We start from the raw sequence: 25,934 nt of genomic DNA, 5'->3' as shown, positions 1-25,934 counted from the left end.
AACTTGACTCCAACTGGTCCAGAACGCAGCCGCCCGACTCATCACCCACACGAAATCCTGGCATCACATCACTCCAGTCCTCAAACAACTTCACTAGCTTCCCATCTCCCACCAGATCACCTACAAAATCTTGATCCTCACCTACAAAGCCCTCCACCATCTGCCCCCCCCCCCCCCCCCCCCCCCCCCCCCCCCATCTCACTGACCTCCTCTCACCCTACCAACCCTCACGGTCCCTCAGATCAGCTGGTCTCCTCTCCATCCACAAGTCTAACCTCCGCAGTTTTGGGGACAGAGCCTTCTCCAGGGCAGCTCCCAGGCTCTGGAACTCCCTCTCCCAACTGATCCGCAATTCCGTGTCCCTCACCATCTTCCAGTCCCGCCTCAAGACCCATCTTGTCACCTCTGCCTATCCTTAGCCCCACGTCCCCCTCCCTTTTCATCTGTGCATTAATTGCCTCATATTGTGTTTTGAATTGAATTCTGTCTTTACTTTGTGTACTAGTCATGTCTCTACTATTTATTTCATTCCCCTTACATGTTTTTCCTCTACCTGCTAAATTTTTGTATGGTGTCCTTGAGACTCTTGAAAGGCGCCCATAAATAAAATGTATTATTATTTATTATTATTATCCACAACTATTTTAAAGCTAGGTGGTGCAACGGTAGAGATGCTGCGCTTACTGCGCCAGAGACCCGGGTTCGATCCCGATTATGAGTGCTGTCAGTATGGAGTTTGTACGTTCTCCCTGTGACCAAGTGGGTTTTCTCTGAGATCTTCGGTTTCCTCCCACACTCCAAAGACATACAGGTTTGTTGGTTAATTGGCTTAGTATAAATGTAAATTGTCCCTAGTTGGTGTAGAATGGTGTTAGTGTGCGGGGATCATTGGTCGGTGCGGACTCGGTGGGCCCCAGGTACTTCCTGTGCAACCACAGGCGATGCAACACCTGTCCCTATACCTCCTCGCTTGACTCCGTCCAAGGACGCCATAAGTGAGGCAGAGGTTCACTTGCACCTCCTCCAACCTCACCTTCTGTATCCGCTGTTCCAGGTGTGATCTATATATCGGCGAACACCTCCGCTCAGTCCGCCTAGGCCTACATGATCTGCCGGTTGCTAAACACTTTAACTCCCCCTCCCATTCCCACACTGACATTTCAGTCCTGGGCCTCTACTGTCAGAGTGAGGGCCAATGCAAATTGGAGGAACAGCACCTTATATATCGCTTGGGCAGCTTACAACCCAGCAGTATGAATATTGACTTCTCTTACTTCAAGTATCCCTTGCTATTCCTCTCTCTCCATCTCTCCCTCACCGTAGTTCCCTCCAACTAGTTTCCCTGTCCTCCTGATTAATTTTACTGATTGTATGCCTCATTGTCACCTTCCTCTCAGCTAACAATGATCCATTCTACATTTCCTTCAACAGCATCTGCTTTGATCTGTTGTATTCACACCTCACCCTTCCATATCTCTAATCTCGTTCTCCCCTGACTCTCTGTCTGATGAAGGGTCTCAACCATAAAAACGTCACCCATTCCTTTTCTCCAGAGATGCTGCCTGTCCCCCTGAGTTACTCCAACATTTTGTGTCTATCTTAACTGTCAGGCCTCCAGCATCGAAGTAAATGCAATTTAATAGTAAGATTAAATGAGAACTTACCAGTTTGAAGTTTGATCTGTATTTTATGAGGAGTTACGATGAGGGATTACGGGAAGAACCCGCTCAGTGCGCATGCGCGGCATACTTCCAAGCAGCGGTGTGGAATCACAGATAGACACAGTTATTGAAGTAAGCATAGTAAAGAAAAGGAGACATCAGTTATCAGTTTGACCTATATTATGAGGGTGGGAGCGGAGGGCACGTAATCCCTCATCGTAACTCCTCATAAAATACAGATCAAACTTCAAACTGGTAAGTTCTCGTTTAATCTTACTATTTTACTTCGGAGTCATGTGAGTGACTACGTGAAGACTTCATAGCTCTGTGATTTCAAACCGTGTAACAGTTTTATTTCACTCACTGCCGAAGTTCTTGAGGGAGGAAGTGTGTTATCGTAACCAACCAATGAATCTGTTTTTCAAGAAACAAAAATGGTATTTAGTAACAATAACAAATTAATTGCTCCCCCGGGCTTAAATTAAATATTTGCAGTTTGTAAACATTTTCTGCAAACAAGTCAGGTTTCGTCAACGGCTTATTGTAAAAATTTTTGAATGTCGTTTCACTCGACCATTCTGCTGTCATCAGAGTATGGTCAACCGGTACGTCCGTTCTTTCGGCCGTTGATGTGGACGCTGCCCTGGTGGAATGAGATTTGAAAAAAGTTAGTGTCTATTCCGGCAGCTTTTAGTACCTGCTTGAGCCATCTTGCAATGGTTTGGCTCGTTACCCGGCCATGAGGTTTTTTGTGGCTGACCCATAAGGCTTTTTCACTCCCTCTGATGTTATAGGTTGTGTCTATATAATATAGTAGATAGGTCATGACACACAACCGCGGCTCTGGCGGGTAAGCCCGGAACACCACAACTGGATTGGCTATACCTGGCCTGCTCTGTTCTACCAGACCCTGGATGATGAACGAGATCTGGTCTGGGGTGGTCACCATGTTGTCCAGTCGCAATCGATGTAGTGACTGGACCCTCTGAGTGGATACAAGTGCCATCCACATGAGCGTTTTCAGGGTAGTTTGTTCGAGGCTGAGGGATCTGGCTGGTGGCCATCCCCTGAGGTACGTCAGGACCACACTGACATCCCATAAATGGGTATACCTTGGTCTAGGGGTTTGATGTTATAGATGCCCTTCATTAATTTGACCACCAGTGGATGGGATCCCATCGGCTGTTGTCCTGGTGCTGGTTTCAAATAAGCAGACAGGGCACTCCTTGCTGTGTTGACGGCACTGTAGCTGATTCCTCTTTGTGGTGTAGGTAGGCCAGGAACTCCAGTGCGTTGGTGACTGTTGCTGTTGTGTACGTGGTCCCTGTTTCCTGGCAGTACTTCTCCCATTTCTTGATGCTGGTTAAGTACTGCTTCTTAGTGGATGTTCGAAAGGGATGCTGACATGGTGTTGATGGTTTGTTCTGACTTCAACAGACATGTCATGAAGTACTGGGAACCATGGCTGTGTAGGCCAGTCGGGTACTATCAAACCCTGATGCAGAGTCCATCTGTAGTTTTCGTAATACCTGACTGATAAGGGAGGGAAAACATAGAAGAAGGAATTTCCCCAATCCAGCGTGAAGGCATCTACTACCGCTGCTGCCTCTGGGTCTGGTTCCCAAGCGACATGCATAGGTATCTGGTGATTTAGCCTTGATGCAAATAAATCGATATCTGGCGTGCCATATTGCTTGATAATTTTTGCAAATACTTTGGGTTTACATCCATTCGATGTTATCATTGAATTTGCGTGACCTGAGGTCTGCCACTGTATTTAGCTTACCTGATAGGTAAGTTGCTGACAGCCAAATATGTCTTTTTGACACACCATTGCCAAATTGTGTTGACCAATTTGTCGCATGATAATGATTTTATGCCTCCCATATGGTTAATGTAGGCCACCACCACCACAGAATGTAGTATTATCCATTCGTAACCGTACATGCAAGTGATGCATATTTGATGTATATGCTTTTAATCCATAAAAGGCACCCAACATTGCTAAATAATTAATGCCCCGTGTAAGTAGTAATGATGATTTTAGGTTAGTCCATCTACCACCTGTTAGATAATGATAGGGCTGAAACTATGCCAGATTTTATAATGCAATTGTGTAGCCAGGAATGCTGCTGCCATTTTCCCAATTACACTTGTCGAATAGTTGGTTGCTCGTTGACCATTAAATTGTGGCATAATTGTGCCAATTCAACCGTTTTGTCTTTTGGCAAGTTACAGTCATATGGACTTAATTAATTGTGAAGTCTAAGTAGTCCATGATAGTGGATGGCTTCAACTTTGATTTATCTGGATGTAAAACAAACCGCAGGGTTTCGAAAACTGTTTTGTAGCTGAAAAACAGCTGACATAGCCAATTCCATGGTCTTCTTATTAGTTTTGCCAGGGCTGGTTTTTAATGAATAACCTTGACGTTACCCCCATGGGGTAACTGTCATAGTTGCCCCATCCAGGTAAATTTTAGGTATCTGCGTAGATCCTTTTGAATGGGTACTGAATAGTAAGCATATTTGAGGCCAAGGCTTGCCATAAAGTATCCTTTGAAATTAGATTCCTTATTTTACATATTTTTTGTAGGCACCAGACCCACCTACCTCCATGGATATGGCCATTTCTTCTGTCTCTTCCCAGACCAGCGAGTCTGGCGCGTTGTCTGACGTGGCGGTAATGTTGGGGGGTGGCGCATTTTCCATGGGGTCCTGCTCTGGGCCGTGGTCTAAAAGACTCCCGGGCATAAAAAAAATTGCGGTCCCCAAGCTTTCACCAGTCCCATATGGTAGACGTCGACTGGTGGACGCGATGGGGTGCTGCCGCTTGGGTATTGTATTTTTGGGGTTTGCTCGTCCTGGGACCTGCCCTCATGAGGCCGGAAGTTTTTATTCCCATGAGGTTTTTAGCCAAAGAGTAGTGAGTCTGACTCAGTGGCTGGGGTTTAGCACAACCCAAATTCGGGATTTAGGGCAGATCTTATGATTTATATACGGAAGTAATTTATCTCGCCCTGCGTGTTGCACAACAGTGCGAGAGTGATTTGTTAGTTAGTGGTCATCTCCGTATTGTCCACAGAAAACGAGCAAATGGTGTGATGGCTGACGTCAGGAGCCTGAGGATCCGCTGCAGTATCAGCTCCTGGTCCGAGTATTTGTCCCAACGTGCCCCCAGATTTGGCTGTTGACTGCCAGCACTTTGAAGGACTATAATTTATTGGAGCTGTACATTTTAAAGCCTCATTAACCACCTGCTCCTGTAGGTGCCTGTCAGAGAGGTGGTCAATGCTGGCCGTTAGTTTTTAGGCTCTAATGGCCTTCCTGCATGTGGGGTAGCCACGTAGCGGTCCACACACACCCAGCAGCTCTTCCTGTTCCTGCACCCCTGGCATACTCCCGAATTCTTCAGCCAGCGACCCCCTCTTCATGACCAGCCCAGCCCTGGTCGCCCCAAAGCTAACCACACTAAGGAGGAAGCGATGGGCAGTGCCCAGGCACTGTGGAGGGTATGCTTGAACCCTCCAGCGAGACTGCCCCTCACGTAGCGTGTCTCGCAGGAGCTCCTGCTCCAGGAGCCGCTCCAGCGGCTCAGGCGGCTGTCTCTCTCCCATGCGGGTGGAGAGACGTCCCCTCCGACAAGTCGGAAGCCACCGGCCGCATGCCTCTTTGGATGGCTAAACATCCAGCCCACAGCTCAGGCACTAGCGGGACTGGGCTCGGCGCGGTGATGGGGATAGCGGAGCGCCCGGTAATTGTTCCTACTGACTGTTGCTGCCCCCCCCTGCAATGGAACGCTCCTCCGCTGGAGTCGAGCGGGGGACAGGTTCTTCTAGAACTTTTGTGCCTTGTAGAAGCGAGAGCGCCCCTCAAGCAGCGCGTCTTGCAGGCACCTGCTCCGAGAGCCGCTACAGCGGCTCAGGCGGCTCTCTCTCCCCCCGTGCGGATGGAGAGACGTCCCGTCCGAAATCGGGAAAACACCTGCCGGATGCCTCTTCGGGTGGCTATGCATCCAGCCCGCTGCTCAGGTACTAGCGGGCTGGGCTCGGCACGGTGTCGGGGAATAGCGGAACACCGGGTAAACGCTCCTACCGCCTGTTGCTGCCCCCCTCCCTGACGGAAAACGTTCCTCCTCGAACGGGGGACAGTTTTGTTCCAGAGCCTTTTTCTCTGCCTGTAAAACACAAGCAGAAAAAGGCTCCCCTGTAATAGAAACCCGACCTCAGGGTACTCACCTGACGGTCCATTTCATTCTGTAGCGGGAGCGCCTAACTCCTGTTGCAGCCGCTGTTGCACTGCTGGCGTTAATGTCGCGCATGTGCGCTGAGCGGGTTCTTCACGTAGTCACTCTCGTGACTCCGAAGTAAAATCCAACAGTCTTTCCTCCCTTCCTGACCTAATCTTGCCTATCCTTTCTACTGAATTTTCTGCCATTGACTTCTGTACCAACCTTCAGCCTTCCACCGGTCTCACCATGACATTGGAGACCATCGCCCTGCCAATCTAATTTAAACCCTCTTGAGTAGCACCAGCAATCCTGCCCGCAAGGATATAGGTGCCCGCACAGTTCCCCTGCAACCAGCCCTTCTCTTACAGATCATCTCTGCCCCAGACGAGATCTCGGAGGCCCAAAAAATCAGAATCCCTGCTCGCTGCACCAATTCCTCAGCCCCACACTCACCTAACTGTCCTCCTATTCCTACCCTCACTAAAACATCGAACAGCAACTTTGTCTCCCTTCGTCCCCATTATGCCAAGTTAAACTAATCTCGACTGCCTGCACATGAGCTACACCTCTCCATTCCCTGCAAATACGTGATTATCTAAAAGCCTCTTAAATGCCCCTTCTGTATCTGTCTTTACCACCACCCTTGTCAGCGTGAATGTGCACTGAGATGAATCGATCCCTTTGCACTGAGTCTTAATAATAATAATAAATAATAATAATAATAATAATTTTATTTATAGAGCACTTTAAAAACAAACATAGTTGCAACAAAGTGCTGTACATCACTAATCATTGACAAAAAAGTTAATACACACCAAAAATACCAATCAAAAGAAATAGTAGGAAAAGACATGTAAAATAAAGAAAAATCAAAAACACCAAAAACAGAAGCAAAGCCTCAGGCATGGTCAAAAGCCAGGGAGTACAAATGTGTTTTAACACTGGATTTGAAGATGGACAGTGAGGGGGCCTGTCTGATGTGCAACGGCAGGGTGTTCCAGAGTGCCGGAGCAGCAACAGAGAAGGCTCTATCCCCTCTGAGCCTCCGACTAGACCTCGGTACCTCCAGGAGCAGCTGACCAGCTGACCTGAGGGACCGGGCAGGAGCGTATGGGTGGAGCAGCTCAGAGAGGTAAGGCGGGGGCGAGCCCATTCAGAGATTTAAAAACAAATAACAGTATCTTAAAATGAACTCGAAAGTGCACCGGGAGCCAGTGGAGGGAGGCCAGAATTGGCGATATGTGCTCCCTCTTTCGAGTCCCTGTTAAAAGGCGAGCAGCAGCATTCTGAACCAACTGGAGACGAGCCAGTGAAGAACGAGCAACACCAAAATAGAGCGCGTTACAGTAATCCAGCCTAGATGTAATAACCGTCTATCAGCTAGACCGAGCCCGGAGGCAAATTTTTTCCCTGATGAACTCAGAGTTTATTGTTCCAGTTTCAAAACAACACAGAAAATACTGCAAATAGACACAGAATGCTGGAGTAACTCGGCGGGACAGGCAGCATAGAGTCATAGAATCATAGAGCGATACAGTGTGGAAACAGGCCCTTAGGCCTAACTCGCCCACACCAAATAACAATGTCCCAGCTGCACTAGTCCCACCTGCCTGCGCTTGGTCCATATCCCTCCAAACCTGTCCTATTCATGAACCTGTCTAACTATTTCTTCAACGATGGGATAATCCCAGCCTCAACTACCTCCTCTGGCAGCTTGTTCCCTGCACCCACCACCCTTTGTATGAATAACTTACTCTGGAGAGAAGGGATGGGTGACGTTTCGAGTCAAGACCCTTCTTCGGACTAAGAGTCAGGGGAGGGGGAGACTAGAGATATGGAAGGTTGTGTGAAAATGACAGATCAATGCAGACGATGATAGGGAAATGTAGAATGGTTCATTGATGGCTGAAGGGAAGGCGACAACGAGGCATAAAAACAGTAAAATTAATCAGGAGGACAGTGAAACTTGTCAGAGAACTAGGGTGGGGGAGGGACGGAGAGAGAGGGAAAGCAAGGGATACTTGAAGTTAGAGTAATCAATATTCATACTGTTGGGTTGTAAGCTGCCCAAGCGAAATATGAAGTGCAGTGGTTCTCCACTATTGCTTCACTAACTCTGTCGCAATTCCTTAAGAGCCTGTCCCACTTGGCGATTTTTTTCGGCGACTGTCGGTATCTTTGACTGACGTATCAGGTCACTGAAAAAGTCGAGGCGAGACGACGTGTTGACGCGTGGTGTCTCCTCAAGTGTCGTGACATTTTTTTTGTCACTGCTGGATTTTGAAATGTTCAAAATCTTTCAGCGACCGTGATACGTCAGGCAATGACGCCGGCAGCCGCCGAAAAAATTTGCCGAGTGGGACAGGCCCTTAAGGCAGGCTTTTGAGAATTTTATTTCAGTAGAATGGAGGTGAGGAAACACAACTTTCTCAGTAGTAAAAATGGCAAGTCATTGGGCAGCATAAATGTGCATGATATTATCAGCAGTGATGTACGATTACTGGCAATTATTGGTCAATACCATTGGCCAATACCAATTCCACATCTGTAGAATAAAGAAATTAAAGGAAACATATGGCAAGTGCAACAAACTGAATATAGAGCAGCAGTAATAGGAGTGCAGAACTTACGCTGCATAAAGAAGTACTTTAAAAAAAATTAAGACGGTAAAGAGGGTACACAAAATATCACTGGCATACAGTTTTAAGAAATGTCATAAAGAATTTTATATGTAGGGTAAGATTATTGAGTTATAGTCAGAGTTGTACAGCACAGAACAGACCCTTCGGCCCACCTTGTCCATGTCAACCAAGTTATGCTCATCCAATTTGCCAGCATTTTCCCATATCCCTCTAAACCCTTCTGATCCATAATTGTCCAAATCTATATATAACTAAAAGTCTTATCTTGTTTGTATGTATGTATGTCCTTCTTGCCCTTCTGTCTCTGCCCCTCTCTCTCTGTCTCTCCCTATTCTCTCCCTGCCCTCACTCTCTACCCCCCCCCCCCCCTCTCTAGATGAGCCTGCGAGTTGGGGGCTATGCATCAATGGATAGGCGGTTATGGGGGTAAAAGGAGCAAATTAATAATATTAATATAATATCAAGGGGGGTAGTTAGCGTGTGTGCGGGGCGGTAATTAGTGTGTGTGATGCCACATGCCGCCCCCCCCTTTGAGCTTTCATTTTAACCATGCCCCTCACGATCTTGTACACATCAATAAGGTCAAGAAAGTAACCAGAGAAAGAGTCGGCCCAACAGTATCCTGAAGTGATGACTGAATATGTGGTGAACGGGGAATATGGAATATGTGCTTTCCTCGGCTAGTATGTAGAATATAAGAGTATTAGTGTATTGGTATTAGACACCAAATGCTGGAGTAACTCAGCGAATAACTCAGCGAGACAAACAGCATCTCTGGAGAGAAGGAATGGGTAACGTTTTGGGTCGAGAATGATTTTTCTCTTGATACAGGGTTTAACATATGATGAGCATTTGACGGCACAGGTCCTCCACCTGCTGAAGTTTAGAAGGATGAGGGGGAGCTCAATGAAACTTACCGAATTGGATAGATGTGGAGAGGATGTTTCCACTGGTGGGAGAGTCTAGGACTAGAGGTCATAGCCTAAGAATTAGGAAGGAGATGATGAGGAATTTCTTTAGTCAGAGGGTGGTGAATCTGTGGAATTCTTTGCCAGGTCAATGGATATTTTTAAGGCAGAGATAGAAAGATTCTTGAATAGTACGGGTGTCAGGGGTTATGGGGAGAAGGCAGGAGAATAGGGTTAGAAGGGAGCGATAGATCAGACATGATTTAATGGTGGAGTAGACTTGATGGGCCGAATGCCCTAATTCTGCTCCTGTCATTCATGACCTTATGATCTACAGTTGGATAACAGTAAAACACAATCAACAGACTGAAAAAGATTGTAGTACTTGTTGCTTTAATGCTGGTTGATGTTTCTTTGCTTTCTTTCGGTAACAGAACCTGAAGAACCAAATAAGAACATAGAGCAAGTTTTTTTGATGACGTGACCAAAAAGGTTGATGAGGGCAGTGCTGTAGAAGTATATATGGACTTTGGCAAGGCATTCAACAAGGTTCCGCATGGTCGGCTGCTCCAGAAGGTTAGATCGAATGGGATCCAAGGAGAGATAGCTGAATGGATAGAAATTTGACCATGGAAGGAAGCAGAGGGTGATGGTGGAAGGTTGCTTCTCAGACTGAAGGCCTGTGACCAGTGGTGTGCCTCAGGGTTCGGTGTTGGGCCCATTGCTGTTGCTATCTATCATCAATGATTTGGATGAGAAAGTACATGGCATGATCAGTAAGTTTGCAGATGACACAAAAGTGGATGGTTTTACAGATAGTGAAGTAGTCAAAAATTGTAGCAGGATCTTGATCGGTTGGCCAGGCGGGTGGAGGAATGGTGATGCAATGTATACAGAGAAATGTGAGGTGTTGCATTTTTGGAAGTCTAACATGGGCAGGACCTACACAGTGAATGGTAGGCCTCTGGGGAGTGTTGTAGAGCAGAGGGATCTAGGAATGCAGGTGTATAGTTCCTTGAAGGTGGAGTTACAGGTAGTTTGGGTGATCAAAATGGCTTTCAGCTCTTTGGCCTTCATCAATCCGAGCATGGAGTATAAAGACATGTTGCAGTTATTTATATAAGATGTTGATGAGGCTACATTTAGAATATTGTGCACCTTCCATACCCTGCAACACTGCTCTCTCTCTCCATCCCCGCACTTGCAACATGGGCAGAGTCCCCCTAGTCCTCATCTTTCATCCCACCAGCCGTCACATACAACAAGTAATTCTCCGTCAGTTTCGCCACCTCCAACGTGACCCCACCACTCACCACATCTTCCCATCTCCCCCCATGTCTGCCTTCCGCAAAGACTGCTCCTTCCACAACTCCCTTGTCAATTCTTCCCTTCCCTCCAGTACCACCCCCTCCCTGGGCACTTTCCGTTGCAACCACAAGAAATGCAGCAGTCCTGTCCCCTGTCCCTTTACCTCTGCCCTCGACTCCATTCAAAGACCCAAGCAGTCGTTCCAGGTGCGACAAAGGTTCACCTGTATCTCCTCCAACCTCATCTACTGAATCCGCTGCTCTAGATGTCAGCTGATCTACATTGGTGAGACTAAGCGGAGGTTGGGCGATCGTTTCGCCGAACACCTCCGCTCGGTCCGCAAGAACCTACCTGACCTCCTGGTGGCTCAGCACTTCAACTCCCCCTCCCATTCCCCGTCCGACCTCTCTGTCCTGGGTCTCCTCCATGGCCAGAGTGAGCAACACCGGAAATTGGAGGAACAGCACCTCATATTCCGCTTGGGGAGTCTGCATCCTGCGGGCATGAACATTGAATTCTCCCAATTTTGTTAGTCCTTGCTGTCTCCTCCCCTTCCTCAGCCCTCGGGCTGTCTCCTCCCATCCCTCAGCCCTCGAGATCCTCCTCCTCCTTTTTCCTTCCTTCTCCCCGCCCCCCCCTATCAGTCTGAAGAAGGGTTTTGGCTCGAAAAGTTGCCTATTTCCTTCGCTCCATAGATGCTGCTGCACCCGCTGAGTTTCTCCAGCATTTTGTGTACCTTTAGAATATTGTGTTTAGTTCTGGGCACCAAGTTATAGGAAATATGTTGTCAAGCTGGAAAGGGTACAGAAAAGATTTACGAGGATGTTGCCAGGACTCGAGGGTCAGAGGTTGAGCAGGTTAGGACTCTATTCCTTGGAGCGCAGGAGGATAAGAGATTATCTTATAAAAGGGTACAAAATTGTGAGAGGAAGAGATTGGGTAAACGTACAGTCTCTTGGCCAGAATACGGCAGTTGAGAACCACAAGACGTAGGTTTAACGTGAGGGAAGAAAGATTTAAAAGGAACCTGAGGGGTAACTTTTTCACACGTAGGATGGTGGGTGTGTGGAGCAAGCTGCTGAAGGACATAGTCGAGGCAGAGACTATGGGAACGTTTAAGAAACATTTAGACATGTAATGTCAAACGCAGGCAGGTGGGACTTGTGTAAATGGGACATGTTGGTCAGTGTGGGCAGGTTGGGGCGATGGGCCTGTTTGAACGCTGTATGACTCAATGACTCTAAAGGACCACTTGGCCATCATTTGCGCCTCATACACGCATCATATGTTAAATAGGTCAACGCGTCGTGGGTGTAATTCAACGGGACAGGAAGCATCTCTGGAGAGAAGGCATGGGTGACGTTTCTGGTCGAGACCTTCGGACTCATCAGGGGAAAGGGAAACGAGAGATATAGACAATGGTGTAGAGAGATATAGGACAAATGATTGAATGAAAGATATGCAAAAAAGTAACAATGATGAAAGATGCAGGCCATTGTTAGCTGTTTGCCCAGTGAGAACGGGAACCTGGTGCGACTTGGGTGGGGAGGGATGGAGTGCATGTGTTACCATCTCTGGAGAGAAGGAATGGGTAATCAAAATTAGCTTGCAGGTTTGTGAGGCAATTGGGAAACATAGAAAAATAGAAAATAGGTGCAGGAGTGGGCCATTTGCAATATGTGGGCCAAAATCAGTACCCCATTCCTGCTTTCTCCCCATATCCCTTGATTCTATTAGCCCTAAGAGCTATATCTAACTCTTCTGTGGCAAAAATAATTTGATTACAACAGTGGAGATCAATTATATAGAGCCTTTTTTAGAGTGCATTGGGAATAATGTGTACAGATCCAGCCTCCCTACTGAATTATTAGAGTAAAACATAGGGTGGGAGATTGCAACCTTCACGTGGTCCGCCGTGTTTCGACGAATGCAATCAACCCGGCGTGCACAATCAAATAAGATCAAATAGAACAAGTTGTCATACAACTTTAGGCTGTGCACGCCATACACAAGGAGAAGAAGAGTAAAACATGAGTATCCAGGCTCTGAATATGATGAGGCAAGGTAAAGGAGGAACACTAAACATGGTCATATCAATAAAATGTCACTGTTAATTGTAGTGATTTATTTGTAATTCTCTTTTTCTCTTGATACAATTGGATAGCAGTCAATCACAATCAATAGGTTACAATAAATCAGTACTTACTGCCTGGGCGCTCGTAGATGTTTCATTGCTTTCTTTCTGTAACGGAACCCGCAGAAATTTCAGATTCAGATTCAGATTCAATTTTAATTGTCATTGTCAGTGTACAGTACAGAGACAACGAAATGCATTTAGCATCTCCCTTGAAGAGCGACATAGCAAACGATTTGAATTAAAAAGCAAACGATTTTAATTAAAAACCTAAAATTTGGTAACGTTGCTTGGAATTAACATCAATAGTATTATCATAGCACATTTACATAGATCCTTGAACAATGAAGTACGCTAAGTCGATTCACAGATTACCATAAGGGTGGCACGGTGGCAGCGGTAGAGTTGCTGCCTCACAACCCCAATAGATCTGCGTTCGATCCTGACTACGGGCGCTATCTGGATGGAGATTGTATGTTTTCCCCTACGTGGGTTTTTTTCCCCCCCGAGATATTCTGTTTTCTCCCACGCTACAAAGATGTGCAGGTTTGTAGGTTAATTAGCTTGGTAGAAGCACACATTGTCGCTTGTGTGTGTAGGATAGTGTTAATGTGCGGGGATCACTGGTCGGTGCGGACTCGGTGGGCCGAAGGGCCTGTTTCTGCCCCGTATCTCTAAATTAAACTACACAAAAAAGATAGAGAATAAAGAAATAAAAATTTGGTTCATTAACATGATAAGAATAGCTTAGTATTTGTTAAAGACAGACACAAAACGATGGAGTAACTCAGCGGGACAGGTAGCATGTCTAGAGAGAAGGAATGGGTGATGTTTCGGGTCGAGCTTTCTAAAGACTGAAGATGGGTCTCAACCTTGTGGTTTACCCAATCTATTCCTGCTTTCTCCCCATATCCCTTGATTCCGTTAGCCCTAAGAGCTATATCTAACTCTTCTGTGGCAAAAATAATTTGATTACAACAGTGGAGATCAATTATATAGAGCCTTTTTTAGAGTGCATTGGGAATAATGTGTACAGATCCAGTCTCCCTACTGAATTATTAGAGTAAAACATAGGGTGTGAGATTGCAACCTTCACGTGGTCCGCCGTGTTTCGACGAATGCAATCAACCCGGCGTGCACAATCAAATAAGATCAAATAGAACAAGTTGTCATACAACTTTAGGCTGTGCACGCCATACACAAGGAGAAGAAGAGTAAAACATGAGTATCCAGGCTCTGAATATGATGAGGCAAGGTAAAGGAGGAACACTAAACATGGTCATATCAATAAAATGTCACTGTTAATTGTAGTGATTTATTTGTAATTCTCTTTTTCTCTTGATACAATTGGATAGCAGTCAATCACAATCAATAGGTTACAATAAATCAGTACTTACTGCCTGGGCGCTCGTAGATGTTTCATTGCTTTCTTTCTGTAACGGAACCCGCAGAAATTTGGTAACGTTGCTTGGAATTAACATCAATAGTATTATCATAGCACATTTACATAGATCCTTGAACAATGAAGTACGCTAAGTCGATTCACAGATTACCATAAGGGTGGCACGGTGGCGCAGCGGTAGAGTTGCTGCCTCACAACCCCAATAGATCTGCGTTCGATCCTGACTACGGGCGCTGTCTGGATGGAGATTGTATGTTTTCCCCTGCGTGGGTTTATTTCCCCCCCGAGATATTCTGTTTCCTCCCACGCTACAAAGATGTACAGGTTTGTAGGTTAATTAGCTTGGTAGAAATGTAAATTGTCGCTTGTGTGTGTAGGATAGTGTTAATGTGCGGGGATCACTGGTCGGTGCGGACTCGGTGGGCCGAAGGGCCTGTTTCTGCCCCGTATCTCTAAATTAAACTACACAAAAAAGATAGAGAATAAAGAAATAAAAATTTGGTTCATTAACATGATAAGAATAGCTTAGTATTTGTTAAAGACAGACACAAAACGATGGAGTAACTCAGCGGGACAGGTAGCATGTCTAGAGAGAAGGAATGGGTGATGTTTCGGGTCGAGCCTTCTAAAGACTGAAGATGGGTCTCAACCTGAACCGTTACCCATACCTACTCTCTAGAGTTGCTGCCTGTCCCGCTGAGTTACTGCAGCATTTTGTGTCTATCTTCAGTGTAAACCAGCATCTGCAGTTTTTTCCTACACACTTAGTATTCGCTGTTTGGGTTTGAAGATTGATGCACAAAGCTCTTGGTCCACCAGGCAGAAGTGACTCCAAGCACAGGAAAAAAAAACTGCTGGAGAAACTCAGCAGCTCAGGCAACATCAGTGGAGGTGAAGGGATAGTTTTTGGATCAAGATACTGTGTCAGGACGAAGGGTGCAGTGAAGTGTGGCCAGTGTCAATATGAGAGAAGGAAGGTGAGGCAGTGGCTGGCAGGCACAAGCTAGAATTAAGTGGGCAGATGGAGCCAGGTGAGGGATGAGAAGGTGCAGTTGGTGGACAGTGGTGGGTGGGTGATAAGTGGACACATAAGAAGATATAGATAGATGGTGGAATTTGATAAGTAAGGAAGGTGATGATTAGAAGCAAATAAGGGAAGAATGATGTGCATACGGTCATGGTCTATGAAAGCCAGCATACCCTATGCTTTCTTTACAACTCTATCTACTTGTGTAGTCACTTTCATGGAGTTATTAATTTCAAGTTCAAGTTCACATTTATTGTCACATGCACCAATTGGTACAGTGGTATTTGATTTACCATACAGCCATATTAATAAAAAGAACACAATACATAATAGAGTTTAACATAAACATCCACCACAGTGGAATCAACGTTTCCCACTGTGATGGAAGGCAATAAAGTTCAGTCATCTTCCTCCTTGTTCACCCGTGGTCGGGGCCTTTGAGCCCACCGGTATGCAATCGATATGAACATTGACTTATCCAATTTCAGGTAGTTCCTGCTTTCTCCTCCCCTTCCCAGCTCTCCCTCAGCCCACTGTCTCCGCCTCTTCATGTCTTCTTCCCCCCCCCCCCCCCCTTCCCCAGCCACCCTCACGACCCAAAACTTTGCCTATTTCCTTCGCTCCATAGATGCTGCCTCGTCAGCTGAGTTTCTCCAGCATTTTTGTCTACCTTCGATTTTCCAGCATCTGCAGTTCTTTCTCAAACATTTTGGCAATTTCAGATGTCAGCTGAATAGCAGAGCATCTGTTAATTATGTTAGCAGAAAGAAAACCACATCTTGCATAACAAAGGGGCATAAAGGGAAGCTGTTGACACATGACAGGATGTCAGAAAGACTATTTCTTTATTTTGCTTTATTATGACAAAAAGGTTTAAATAATAATACTCTTACTGCCCTACTGACTCTACTGTTAGATAATGCAGTACCAGGAGAAGTAACTACCATTAATACTACTTCATCAGCTTTTATAACCACACATAAGAGGAACCATTTCACATGAATACATGTGACATGGACTTAAGTGTATAAATTTGCTGTGAATGTTATTAATCTGTGGAGTTGCTCGTCTAGCCTTTGACTAGGCATTCTTCCCTTGCGTGCAAGTAAAATTTTCCCCTTGCGTGCAATCTGACGGTCATGTTATTTTGTGTGTGCACGAGAGTCTTACATGGAGTGAAGATTTTGTACTTTATTGTGCAGGAAGGAACTGCAGATGCTGGTTCAGACCGAAGATAGACACAAAAGGCTGGAGTAACTCAGCAGGACAGGCAGCGTCTCTCTCGAGAGGGAATAGATGACGTTTTGCGTCAAGACCCTTCTCCAGACTTCAAACTGAGGAACAGAGTCTGAAGATGGGTCTCGAACCAAAATGTCACCCATTCCTTCTCTCCAGAGATGTTGCCTGTCCCGCTGAGCTACTCCAACATTTTGTGTCGATACAAGGTCCAGTATATTCCCTTCTCAGGTTGAAACATTCTAAGTGAGCTTTCTTTCTGTGACGGAACCTGTCACTGTTTATTGTAGTGATTGATTTGTAATTCTCTTTTTCTCTTGATACAATTGGATAGCAGTCAATCACAATCAATAGGTTACAATAAATCAGTACTTACTGCCTGGGCGCTCGTTGATGTTACATTGCTTTCTTTCGGTAACGGAACCTGCAGAAATTTGGTAACATTGCTTGTGAATTAACATCAATAGTATTATCATAGCACACTTACATAGATCCTTGAACAATGAAGTACGCTCAGTTGATTCACAGATAACCATAAGGGTGGCACGGTGGCGCAGCAGTAGAGTTGCTGCCTCAACCCCAATAGATCTGAGTTCGATCCGGACTACAGGCGCTGTCAGGACGGAGTTTGTATGTTTTCCCTGTGACGTGCAAGGTGTTTTTTTCCGAGATCTTTGGTTACTTCCCACACTCCAAAGACGTACAGGTTTGTTGATTAATTGGCTTGGTATAAATGTAAATTGTGTGTGTAGGATAGTGTTAATGTATGGGGGTCGCTGGTCGGTGCGGACTCGGTGGGCCGAAGGGCTTGTTTCTGCCCCGTATCTCTAAACTAAACTACACTAAAACGATAGAGAATAAAGAAATAAAAATTTGGTTCATTAACATGATAAGAATAGCTTATCATTTGTTAAAGACAGACACAAAATGGTGGAGTAACTCAGCGGGACAGGCAGCATCTCTGGAGAAAAGGTATGGGTGAGGTTTCGGGTCAAGCCTTCTAAAGACTGAAGAAGGGTCTCGACCTGAAACATCACCCATTCCTTCTCTCCAGAGATGCTGCCTATCCCACTGAGTTACTCCAGCATATTGTGTCTAACTTCAGTGTAAACCAGCATCTGCAGTTCCTTCCCACACACTTAGTAATCGCTATTTAGTTTTGAAGATTGATGCCTGAGCTTTTGCACAAAGCTCTGGGCCCACCAGGCAGAAGTGACTCTTAGTAGACTTCTCAGCTTTTGTAACCACACCTAAGAGGGACCATTACATGTGAACACATGCAGCTTGTGGACTTGAGTGTATAAATTTGCTGTGAATGTTATTAATCTGTGGAGTTGCTCGTCTAGCCTTTGACTAGGCATTCTCCCCTGCGTGCAAGTAAAATAATGGTGCAATCTGACGGTCATGTCTTTTGTGTGTGTGCACGAGAGTCTTACATGGAGTGAAGATTTTGTACTTTATTGTGCAGGAAGGAACTGCAGATGCTGGTTCAGACCGAAGATAGACACAAAAGGCTGGAGTAACTCAGCAGGACAGGCAGCATCTCTCGAGAGAGGGAATAGATGACGTTTTGCGTCAAGACCCTTCTCCAGACTTCAAACTGAGGAACAGAGTCTGAAGATGGGTCTCGAACCAAAATGTCACCCATTCCTTCTCTCCAGAGATGTTGCCTGTCTCGCTGAGCTACTCCAACTTTTTGTGTCGATACAAGGTCCAGTATATTCCCTTCTCAGGTTGAAACATTCTGGGTGAGCTTTCTTTCTGTGACGGAACCTGTCACTGTTTATTGTAGTGATTTATTTGTAATTCTCTTTTTCTCTTGATACAATTGGATAGCAGTCAATCACAATCAATAGGTTACAATAAATCAGTACTTACTGCCTGGGCGCTCGTGGATGTTACATTGCTTTCTTTCGGTAACGGAACCTGCAGAAATTTGGTAACATTGCTTGTGAATTAGCATCAATAGTATTATCATAGCACATTTACATAGATTCTTGAACAATGAAGTATGCTCAGTTGATTCACAGATAACCATAAGGGTGGCACGGTGGCGCAGCAGTAGAGTTGCTGCCTCAACCCCAATAGATCTGAGTTCGATCCTGACTACAGGCGCTGTCTGGACGGAGTTTGTATGTTTTCCCCGTGACGTGCAAGGTGTTTTTTTCCGAGATCTTTGGTTACTTCCCACACTCCAAAGACGTACAGGTTTGTTGATTAATTGGCTTGGTATAAATGTAAATTGTGTGTGTAGGATAGTGTTAATGTATGGGGGTCGCTGGTCGGTGCGGACTCGGTGGGCCGAAGGGCTTGTTTCTGCCCCGTATCTCTAAACTAAACTACACTAAAACGATAGAGAATAAAGAAATAAAAATTTGGTTCATTAACATGATAAGAATAGCTTAGCATTTGTTAAAGACAGACACAAAATGGTGGAGTAACTCAGCAGGACAGGCAGCATCTCTGGAGAAAAGGTAAGGGTGAGGTTTCGGGTCAAGCCTTCTAAAGACTGAAGAAGGGTCTCGACCTGAAACATCACCCATTCCTTCTCTCCAGAGATGCTGCCTATCCCGCTGAGTTACTCCAGCATATTGTGTCTAACTTCAGTGTAAACCAGCATCTGCAGTTCCTTCCCACACACTTAGTAATCGCTATTTAGTTTTGAAGATTGATGCCTGAGCTTTTGCACAAAGCTCTGGGCCCACCAGGCAGAAGTGACTCTTAGTAGACTCCTCAGCTTTTGTAACCACACCTTTATTGTGTAGGAAGGAACTGTAGATGCTGATTCAAACCGTAGATAGACACATAAAGCTGGAGTAACTCAGCAGGAGAGGGAGCATCTCTGGAGAAGAGGAATGGGTGACATTTCGGGCCAAGACCCTTCTTCAGACATCAAACTTAGGAACAGAGTCTGAAGAAGAGTCTCGACCCAAAATGTCACCCATTCCTTCTCTCCAGAGATGTTGCCTGTCCCGCTGAGCTACTCCATCATTTTGTGTCTATACAAGGTCCAGTATATTCCCTCCTCAGGTTGAAATATTCTGGGTGAGCTTTCTTTCTGTAACGGAACCTGTCACTGTTAATTGTAGTGATTTATTTGTAATTCTCTTTTTCTCTTGATACAATTGGATAGCAGTCAATCACAATCAATAGGTTACAATAAATCAGTACTTACTGCCTGGGCGCTCGTAGATGTTACATTGCTTTCTTTCGGTAACGGAACCTGCAGAAATTTGGTAACATTGCTTGTGAATTAGCATTAATAGTACCATCATAGCACATTTACATAGATCCTTGAACAATGAAGTACGCTATGATATGGGTGATGTTCCTAAGAGGAACCATTGCATTGTGAGGACGGAACGTCGAAGGACGGGAAGCCGAAGCAAACAAGTGGAAGCCAAGATACCGAACGGAAATGACGCCAAAATCCAAATAACCGAAAGGGCACGACGCCTAAAAGCCAAATAACCGAAATGGCACGTTGCCAAATGGATACAAACCCGAACGGACTCCACACCCAAAGGACAATCCGCAGAAAGGACATGACGTCAAAAAGCCGCCGAATGGACATGACGTCTCCGGGGACGGGATTTTCCGAGATCTTGTCAGCGATAGCTCCAGACACCTGCATCCATCACATCACTGACCGGGGGAGACGGGAGGGTGAGGGGGATTTTTAATTTTCCTTCACCGCTTTTGGACTTTCCTGAATATAAAATAAAACCACATGTGTTTGGAACTTTCGGTTGATTTAACAAAATGATAATCCAAATTGGTTCCATAGATATTTACACCAACAGTAACGAGGGTCTCGATTTAAAACATCACCCATTCCTTCTCTCCAGAGATGCTGCCTGTCTCGCTGAGTTACTCCAGCAATTTGCGTCTACCTTCGGTGTAAACCAGCATCCGCAGTTCCTTCCTACACTGTTCTAGTAAATCTTGTCTGCGCTCTCTGCTGTGCTTCCCCGCTGTACAGTGGAATGTCCAATATCCCAGCCTTAGTGAAACCAATGTTTTAACGAACACAATCTCCTTGCCTTTGTACCCTGCACCTTCAGTTACAAACCCGTGCAAATGGTTGGCATTGTTGATACTGCATATTTTTTTTTACAATTTTCCCAATCTATTTGTGTATTTCCTATTGGAAAGCAGAATATAGTTGAGGCGGTCGTGTCGATCAGACAAAAACTGGTTCCGAAATTTGTTTAATTTCGCCCAATGCATTTGATGATGGTTTTCTCTACAACTGACCCACTTTTCCAACCCGTAGGAAATATGCGACCAGGACTGTCATATCACAGAACCGACTCGGGGAGCTAAGATATTCGTTAAAAAATGAATATCTTTTTTTTGTCTGGTTTCTCGATTCACACCCAAAGGACCACTGGCCTTCAACATGCACGGTAGTGTAATTATTGTGGTAGTCAAAATATAATTGTTACAGCGTTACTGTTGGTGTAAATATCTATGGAACCAATTAGGATTATCATTTTGTTAAATCAACCGAAAGTTCCAATCACACAGGGTTTTATTCTATATTCAGGAAAGTCCAAAAGCAGCGAAGGAAAGTTAAAAATCCCCCCCACCCTCCCGTCTCCCCCGGCCAGTGATGTGATGGACGCAGGAGTCTGGACCAATTGCTGACAAGGTCTCGGACAAATCCTGTCCCCGGAGATGTCATGTCTGTTTGGCAGCTTTTTGACGTCATGCCCGTTCTGCGGATTGTCCTTTCTGCGTGGAATCCGCTCGAGTTCGTATCATTTCGGAGTCAAGCCCTTTTCGTTATTTGGCTTTTAGGCGTCGTGTCCGTTCAATTATCTGGCTTTTCAACTTTTTTTCCGTTCGGCATCTTGGCTTCCATTACTTCGCTTCGGCTGCTCGTCCTTCAACGTCCCGTCCAGATACCACCATTACATGTGAACACATGCGGCGTGGACTTGAGTGCATAAATATGCTGTGAATGTTATTAATCGGTGGAGTTGCTCACCTGCATTTGACCAGGCATTCTCCCCTTGCGTCCAAGTAAAATAATGGTGAAATCTGACGGTCATGTCTTTTGTGTGTGCACGAGAGTCTTACATGGAGTGAAGATTTTGTACTTTACTGTGTAGGAAGGAACGGAAGATAGACACAAAAAGCTGGAGTAACTCAACGCGACAGGCAGCATTTCTGGAGAGGTGGAATAGTTGACGTTTCATTTCAAGACCCTTCTTCAGACTTCAAACTGAGGAACAGAGACTGAAGACGTGTCTCGACCCAAAATGTCACCCATTCCTTCTGCCCGGACATGTTGCCTGTCCCGCTGAGTTACCAGCATTTTGTGCCTATACAAGGTCTAGTATATTCCCTTCTCAGGGTGAAATATTTTGGGTGAGCTTTCTTTCTGTAACAGAACCTGTCACTGTTAATTGTAGTGATTTATTTGTAATTTTACTTTGGAGTCACGTGAGTGACTACATGAAGAACCCGCCAGGACGCATGCGTGTCATATCGCTACACGCATTGTGAAACGACAGGCGGTGTGGAACGACGTTCCCCTGCAGCGGCAAGTTTAAAAGCCGGGACCGACAGGTAAGTGGTTACTCTGCGGTCATTATTGTTCCCATACTGTTTCACAGGTGGGGAAACGATGGACAAATCGAAAAAGTCAACTAGAGCTGCGACAAAGCTGGCGGGGGATGACCACAGAGTTGCGGGTAGCCAGCAGCGGCCGGCGGCACAAGAATCACCTGTAATGGGATCAGTTGTGCCCGACTTAGCCCCCGCACCGGCCAGATCAACACCGCGGCCGGGCGGGAAGGCAAAACGAAAAACAAACAGAGCCGTTGACTCTGATGAGGAGCCGTGAGGCGCCAGCGAGCGTGCGCGCTGGAGCCGGATGGAGCGGCTTATGGAGCAAATGCTCCAACGTGACAGACTCCGGGAGATGGAGTCTAGTCACCGTGGGTCATACATAACACCCACAGCAGCACCTTACGTAGGGCTGCACAGTGCATCTCCCTCGTCAGAGGGGAGTACTGGGGGTCAATTCTGGGCTGACCCCGAAGAGGGGTTTGCCGAACAAACTACAAGTGTGCAGGGGGTGCAGGAAGGAGAAAATCTACTGGACATGGTGTCCAACTACATACAGCCCGATCAGACTGGACGAAACCCAGAACAGAAACTAGCTGCCAGCATTGATTTCCTGTCATTCAAGCAACTACAGGAACAGGCTGTGATGGACACCACTGCCAAATATCTGGCACCAGGAAATTGCGTATTCCTGAATGTTCCAGTCGTGAATAATTGTATCTGGAAACACGTCGGAGCAGGAGTTAGAAGCCTGGATGTCAAGCTCCAGAAAATACTAAAACTACTAACAGCAGGGATCACAGCATTCGCTCGCACAGTGGATGGGAAGGAAATGTCGCAAGAACAACAGGATGCACTGGCACTATTCTGCAATACGCAGTATGAAATCAATAGTATCAGAAAGAGTGCCATCCGACCTGCCTTAAATCCAAAATTTGCAGGCCTGTGCAAACCTGGAGACACAAAGCCACCAATATTATTAATTGGGGGAAACCTGTCCAAGCAGGTTAAGGAGCTTGATGAGGAGGCAAAAACCCTGGGGCTCATAAAGGCAACAACAACAAGAACCTCCCACAGCCAAAGACAGCACCCTTACGCACCCACCAGCAGAACAAGAGAAGCTGGTGAAAGCTCGAGGGCCGGGCATACAGGACAGCGGTCTTTATTAGGCCATGGCCCAGACCGGCCTTAGTGGAAAATGCGCAAACCCCAAACCCAAACCCAAACCCAGACACCGGCGCCTCAACCTCCTCGAAGACTACACAGGAAGAAGTGAACCTTCCACTGGTAACCATGGAGGTAGGTGGGTTTGGTCCCTTACAAATTATAGGAAGTGTGGATAACACACATATTGGTGGAAGATTACACTTATTTTGGGATGCATGGAGTACATTAACTACAGACACTTATATCCTAAACAGTATCCAGGGATATACCATTCAATTTCTGCACAAAAATAGCCCCCCAGTTCAGCATGTACCGAACCGAACGTTCGTACTTTCACGAAAAGAAAAATTAGAAGCGCATGCTGAACTGGTGAGACTTCACGCAAAGGGGGTAATTGAAAAAACCCAACACGATTCTCTGGAATTTGTGTCTAATATCTTTACCAAAAACAAAAAAGATGGTGGTTGTCACATCATCATAGATTTGACCAAATTGAATACATGTGTGCAATGTTTCCATTTTGAAATGAATATCTTTGTTACTGCCAAACAATTGATTTCCAAAGGCTACTTCATGGCTAGCATCGACTTAAAAGATGCTTACTATTCAGTGCCTATACGGACTGACCACAGACGGTATTTAAAATTCAACTGGATGGGGCAGCTCTGGCAGTATAGAGCTCTACCAAAAATTTTGAAACCAGCCCTGGCGTTTCTTCAGAAACAAAAACATATGATCATGGCCTATCTAGATGACATATTAATTGTGAGCAAAACTTTGGAATTAGCCAAACTAGTTGTATCAGCCACCAAACAATTGTTTGAGAAACTGGGGTTTATCATCCATCCAGTTAAATCTAAACTAACGCCTTCCACCATAATGGATTATTTGGGGTTCACTATTGACTCAGTTCACATGTCGGTGACTTTACCAAAGGACAAGGCTACAGTCTTAACTGAGGCCTGCAACAACCTCATTGACATCAGTGAACCATCTATCAGATTGGTAGCAAGGGTGATTGGCAAAATAGTGGCTGCTTTTCCAGCCACACAATTTGGACCTTTGCATTATCAAAATTTACAAAGGGCAAAAATACAAGCACTCAAAATTAATGCTGGTCATTTCGATAGACCAATGAAGCTACCAATCAAAGCAATTATGGAATTAAAATGGTGGAGGTATAACATTCGGCATTGTTCCAGCCCTATCATTATCAGCAACCCCGCAGTGGTGCTACAAACTGATGCCAGTGCACTTGGTTGGGATGCTACCAATTCCATCTCCAGCTGTGGAGGTAGATGGAATGCACAGGAGGCATCATTATTACAGACACTTGGCATAAACTACATGGAAATGTTGGGTGCGTTCTATGACCTAAAGTCCTACTGTTCTGGAATATATCACCAGCATGTTAAACTACAGATTGACAATACCACTGTGGTAGCATATATCAACCACATGGGTGGAATCAAATCGACATCATGTGACAATCTGGCTAATACAATTTGGCAATGGTGTATCCAGAGAAATATTAGGATATCAGCTACTTACCTACCAGGTAACCTAAATTCAGTGGCAGACACCAGGTCACGCAAATTCAATGCAAACATTGAATGGATATTGGATTAAAAAAGTATTTGCTGATATTGGCACGGTATGGAACACCAGATATTGATCTATTTGCATCTAGACTCAATCACCAGTTACCAAACTATGTTTCTTGTGAACCAGACCCTGGGGCATCAGCGATAGGTGCTTTTTCGCTGTATTGGGGGAAATTGTTTTTCTATGCATTCCCTCCTTTCTGCCTCATCAGTCGGGTATTACGCAAAATACAACAAGACTCGGCGTCTGGTATTTTGGTAGTGCCCGATTGGCCTACTCAACCATGGTTCCCTGTGATACTCGACATGGTCTTAGAACCATGTATCACCATCCTGAAACTACCAGATTTGTTGGTTCATCTCGTAACTGGGGATAGCCATCCATGTCATAATAATAATAATAATAATAAATAATAATTTTATTTATAGAGCACTTTAAAAACAAACATAGCTGCAACAAAGTGCCTTACATCACTAATCATTGACAAAAAAGTTAATACACACCAAAAATAACAATCAAAAGAAATAGTAGGAAAAGACATGTAAAATAAAGAAACATCAAAAACACCACAAACAGAAGCAAAGCCTCAGGCATGGTCAAAAGCCAGGGAGTACAAATGTGTTTTAACAAACTTATTAATTTGTAGTCTAAAGAAACCTCTACTGGGACTGACGGACCGAACATTGAACATTATCTCAGCGGCCCACAGGCAGTCCACCAAAAAACAATATCTGGTATACATCAGGAAATGGGTGATATATTGTTACAGAAACAACATCACTTACAGCTTGATGAAGATAATGTCTGTTCTGGAATTCCTGGCAGGCCTCCATTATGATGAGGGGCTCAGTTACAGTGCCATTAACTGTGCCAGAAGTGCCCTTTCAGCATATCTATGGCGAGGATCAGAGCGCATTCTGTTGGGACTCACCCCCTGGTAACCAAACTTATGAGGGGATTTTTTAATAGCAATCCCCCAAGAACCAGGTACTCTCAAATATGGGATGTGAGTATTGTCCTAACGTTGCTAAGGAACT

The 25,934-nt window shown here is 45.3% G+C and overlaps 1 protein-coding gene across 6 annotated transcripts in view; it reads right to left on the bottom strand.

Moving 5' to 3' along the window:
• cfi (complement factor I) overlaps positions 1–25,934 on the bottom strand; it is a 100,177-nt gene that overhangs the window by 68,454 nt on the left and 5,789 nt on the right. Inside the window, exons 2-6 of one of the 6 annotated variants that reach the window (XM_055644483.1) lie at positions 19,724–19,760; positions 18,427–18,474; positions 16,925–16,972; positions 14,281–14,316; positions 12,956–12,991 (exon numbers count right to left, since the gene is read on the bottom strand). In XM_055644483.1, coding sequence (XP_055500458.1) covers positions 12,956–12,991; positions 14,281–14,316; positions 16,925–16,972; positions 18,427–18,474; positions 19,724–19,760 — 205 coding nt within the window. The remainder of the gene's footprint in view (positions 1–12,955; positions 12,992–14,280; positions 14,317–16,924; positions 16,973–18,426; positions 18,475–19,723; positions 19,761–25,934) is intronic. The other 5 variants (XM_055644492.1, XM_055644502.1, XM_055644512.1 and 2 more) reach the window with 5 other exon arrangements.

The sequence above is a fragment of the Leucoraja erinacea genome, chromosome 1 (genome assembly GCF_028641065.1).
Source record: "Leucoraja erinacea ecotype New England chromosome 1, Leri_hhj_1, whole genome shotgun sequence".
NCBI lineage: Eukaryota > Metazoa > Chordata > Chondrichthyes > Rajiformes > Rajidae > Leucoraja > Leucoraja erinaceus.
This window is presented reverse-complemented; position numbering and strand designations above follow the sequence as displayed.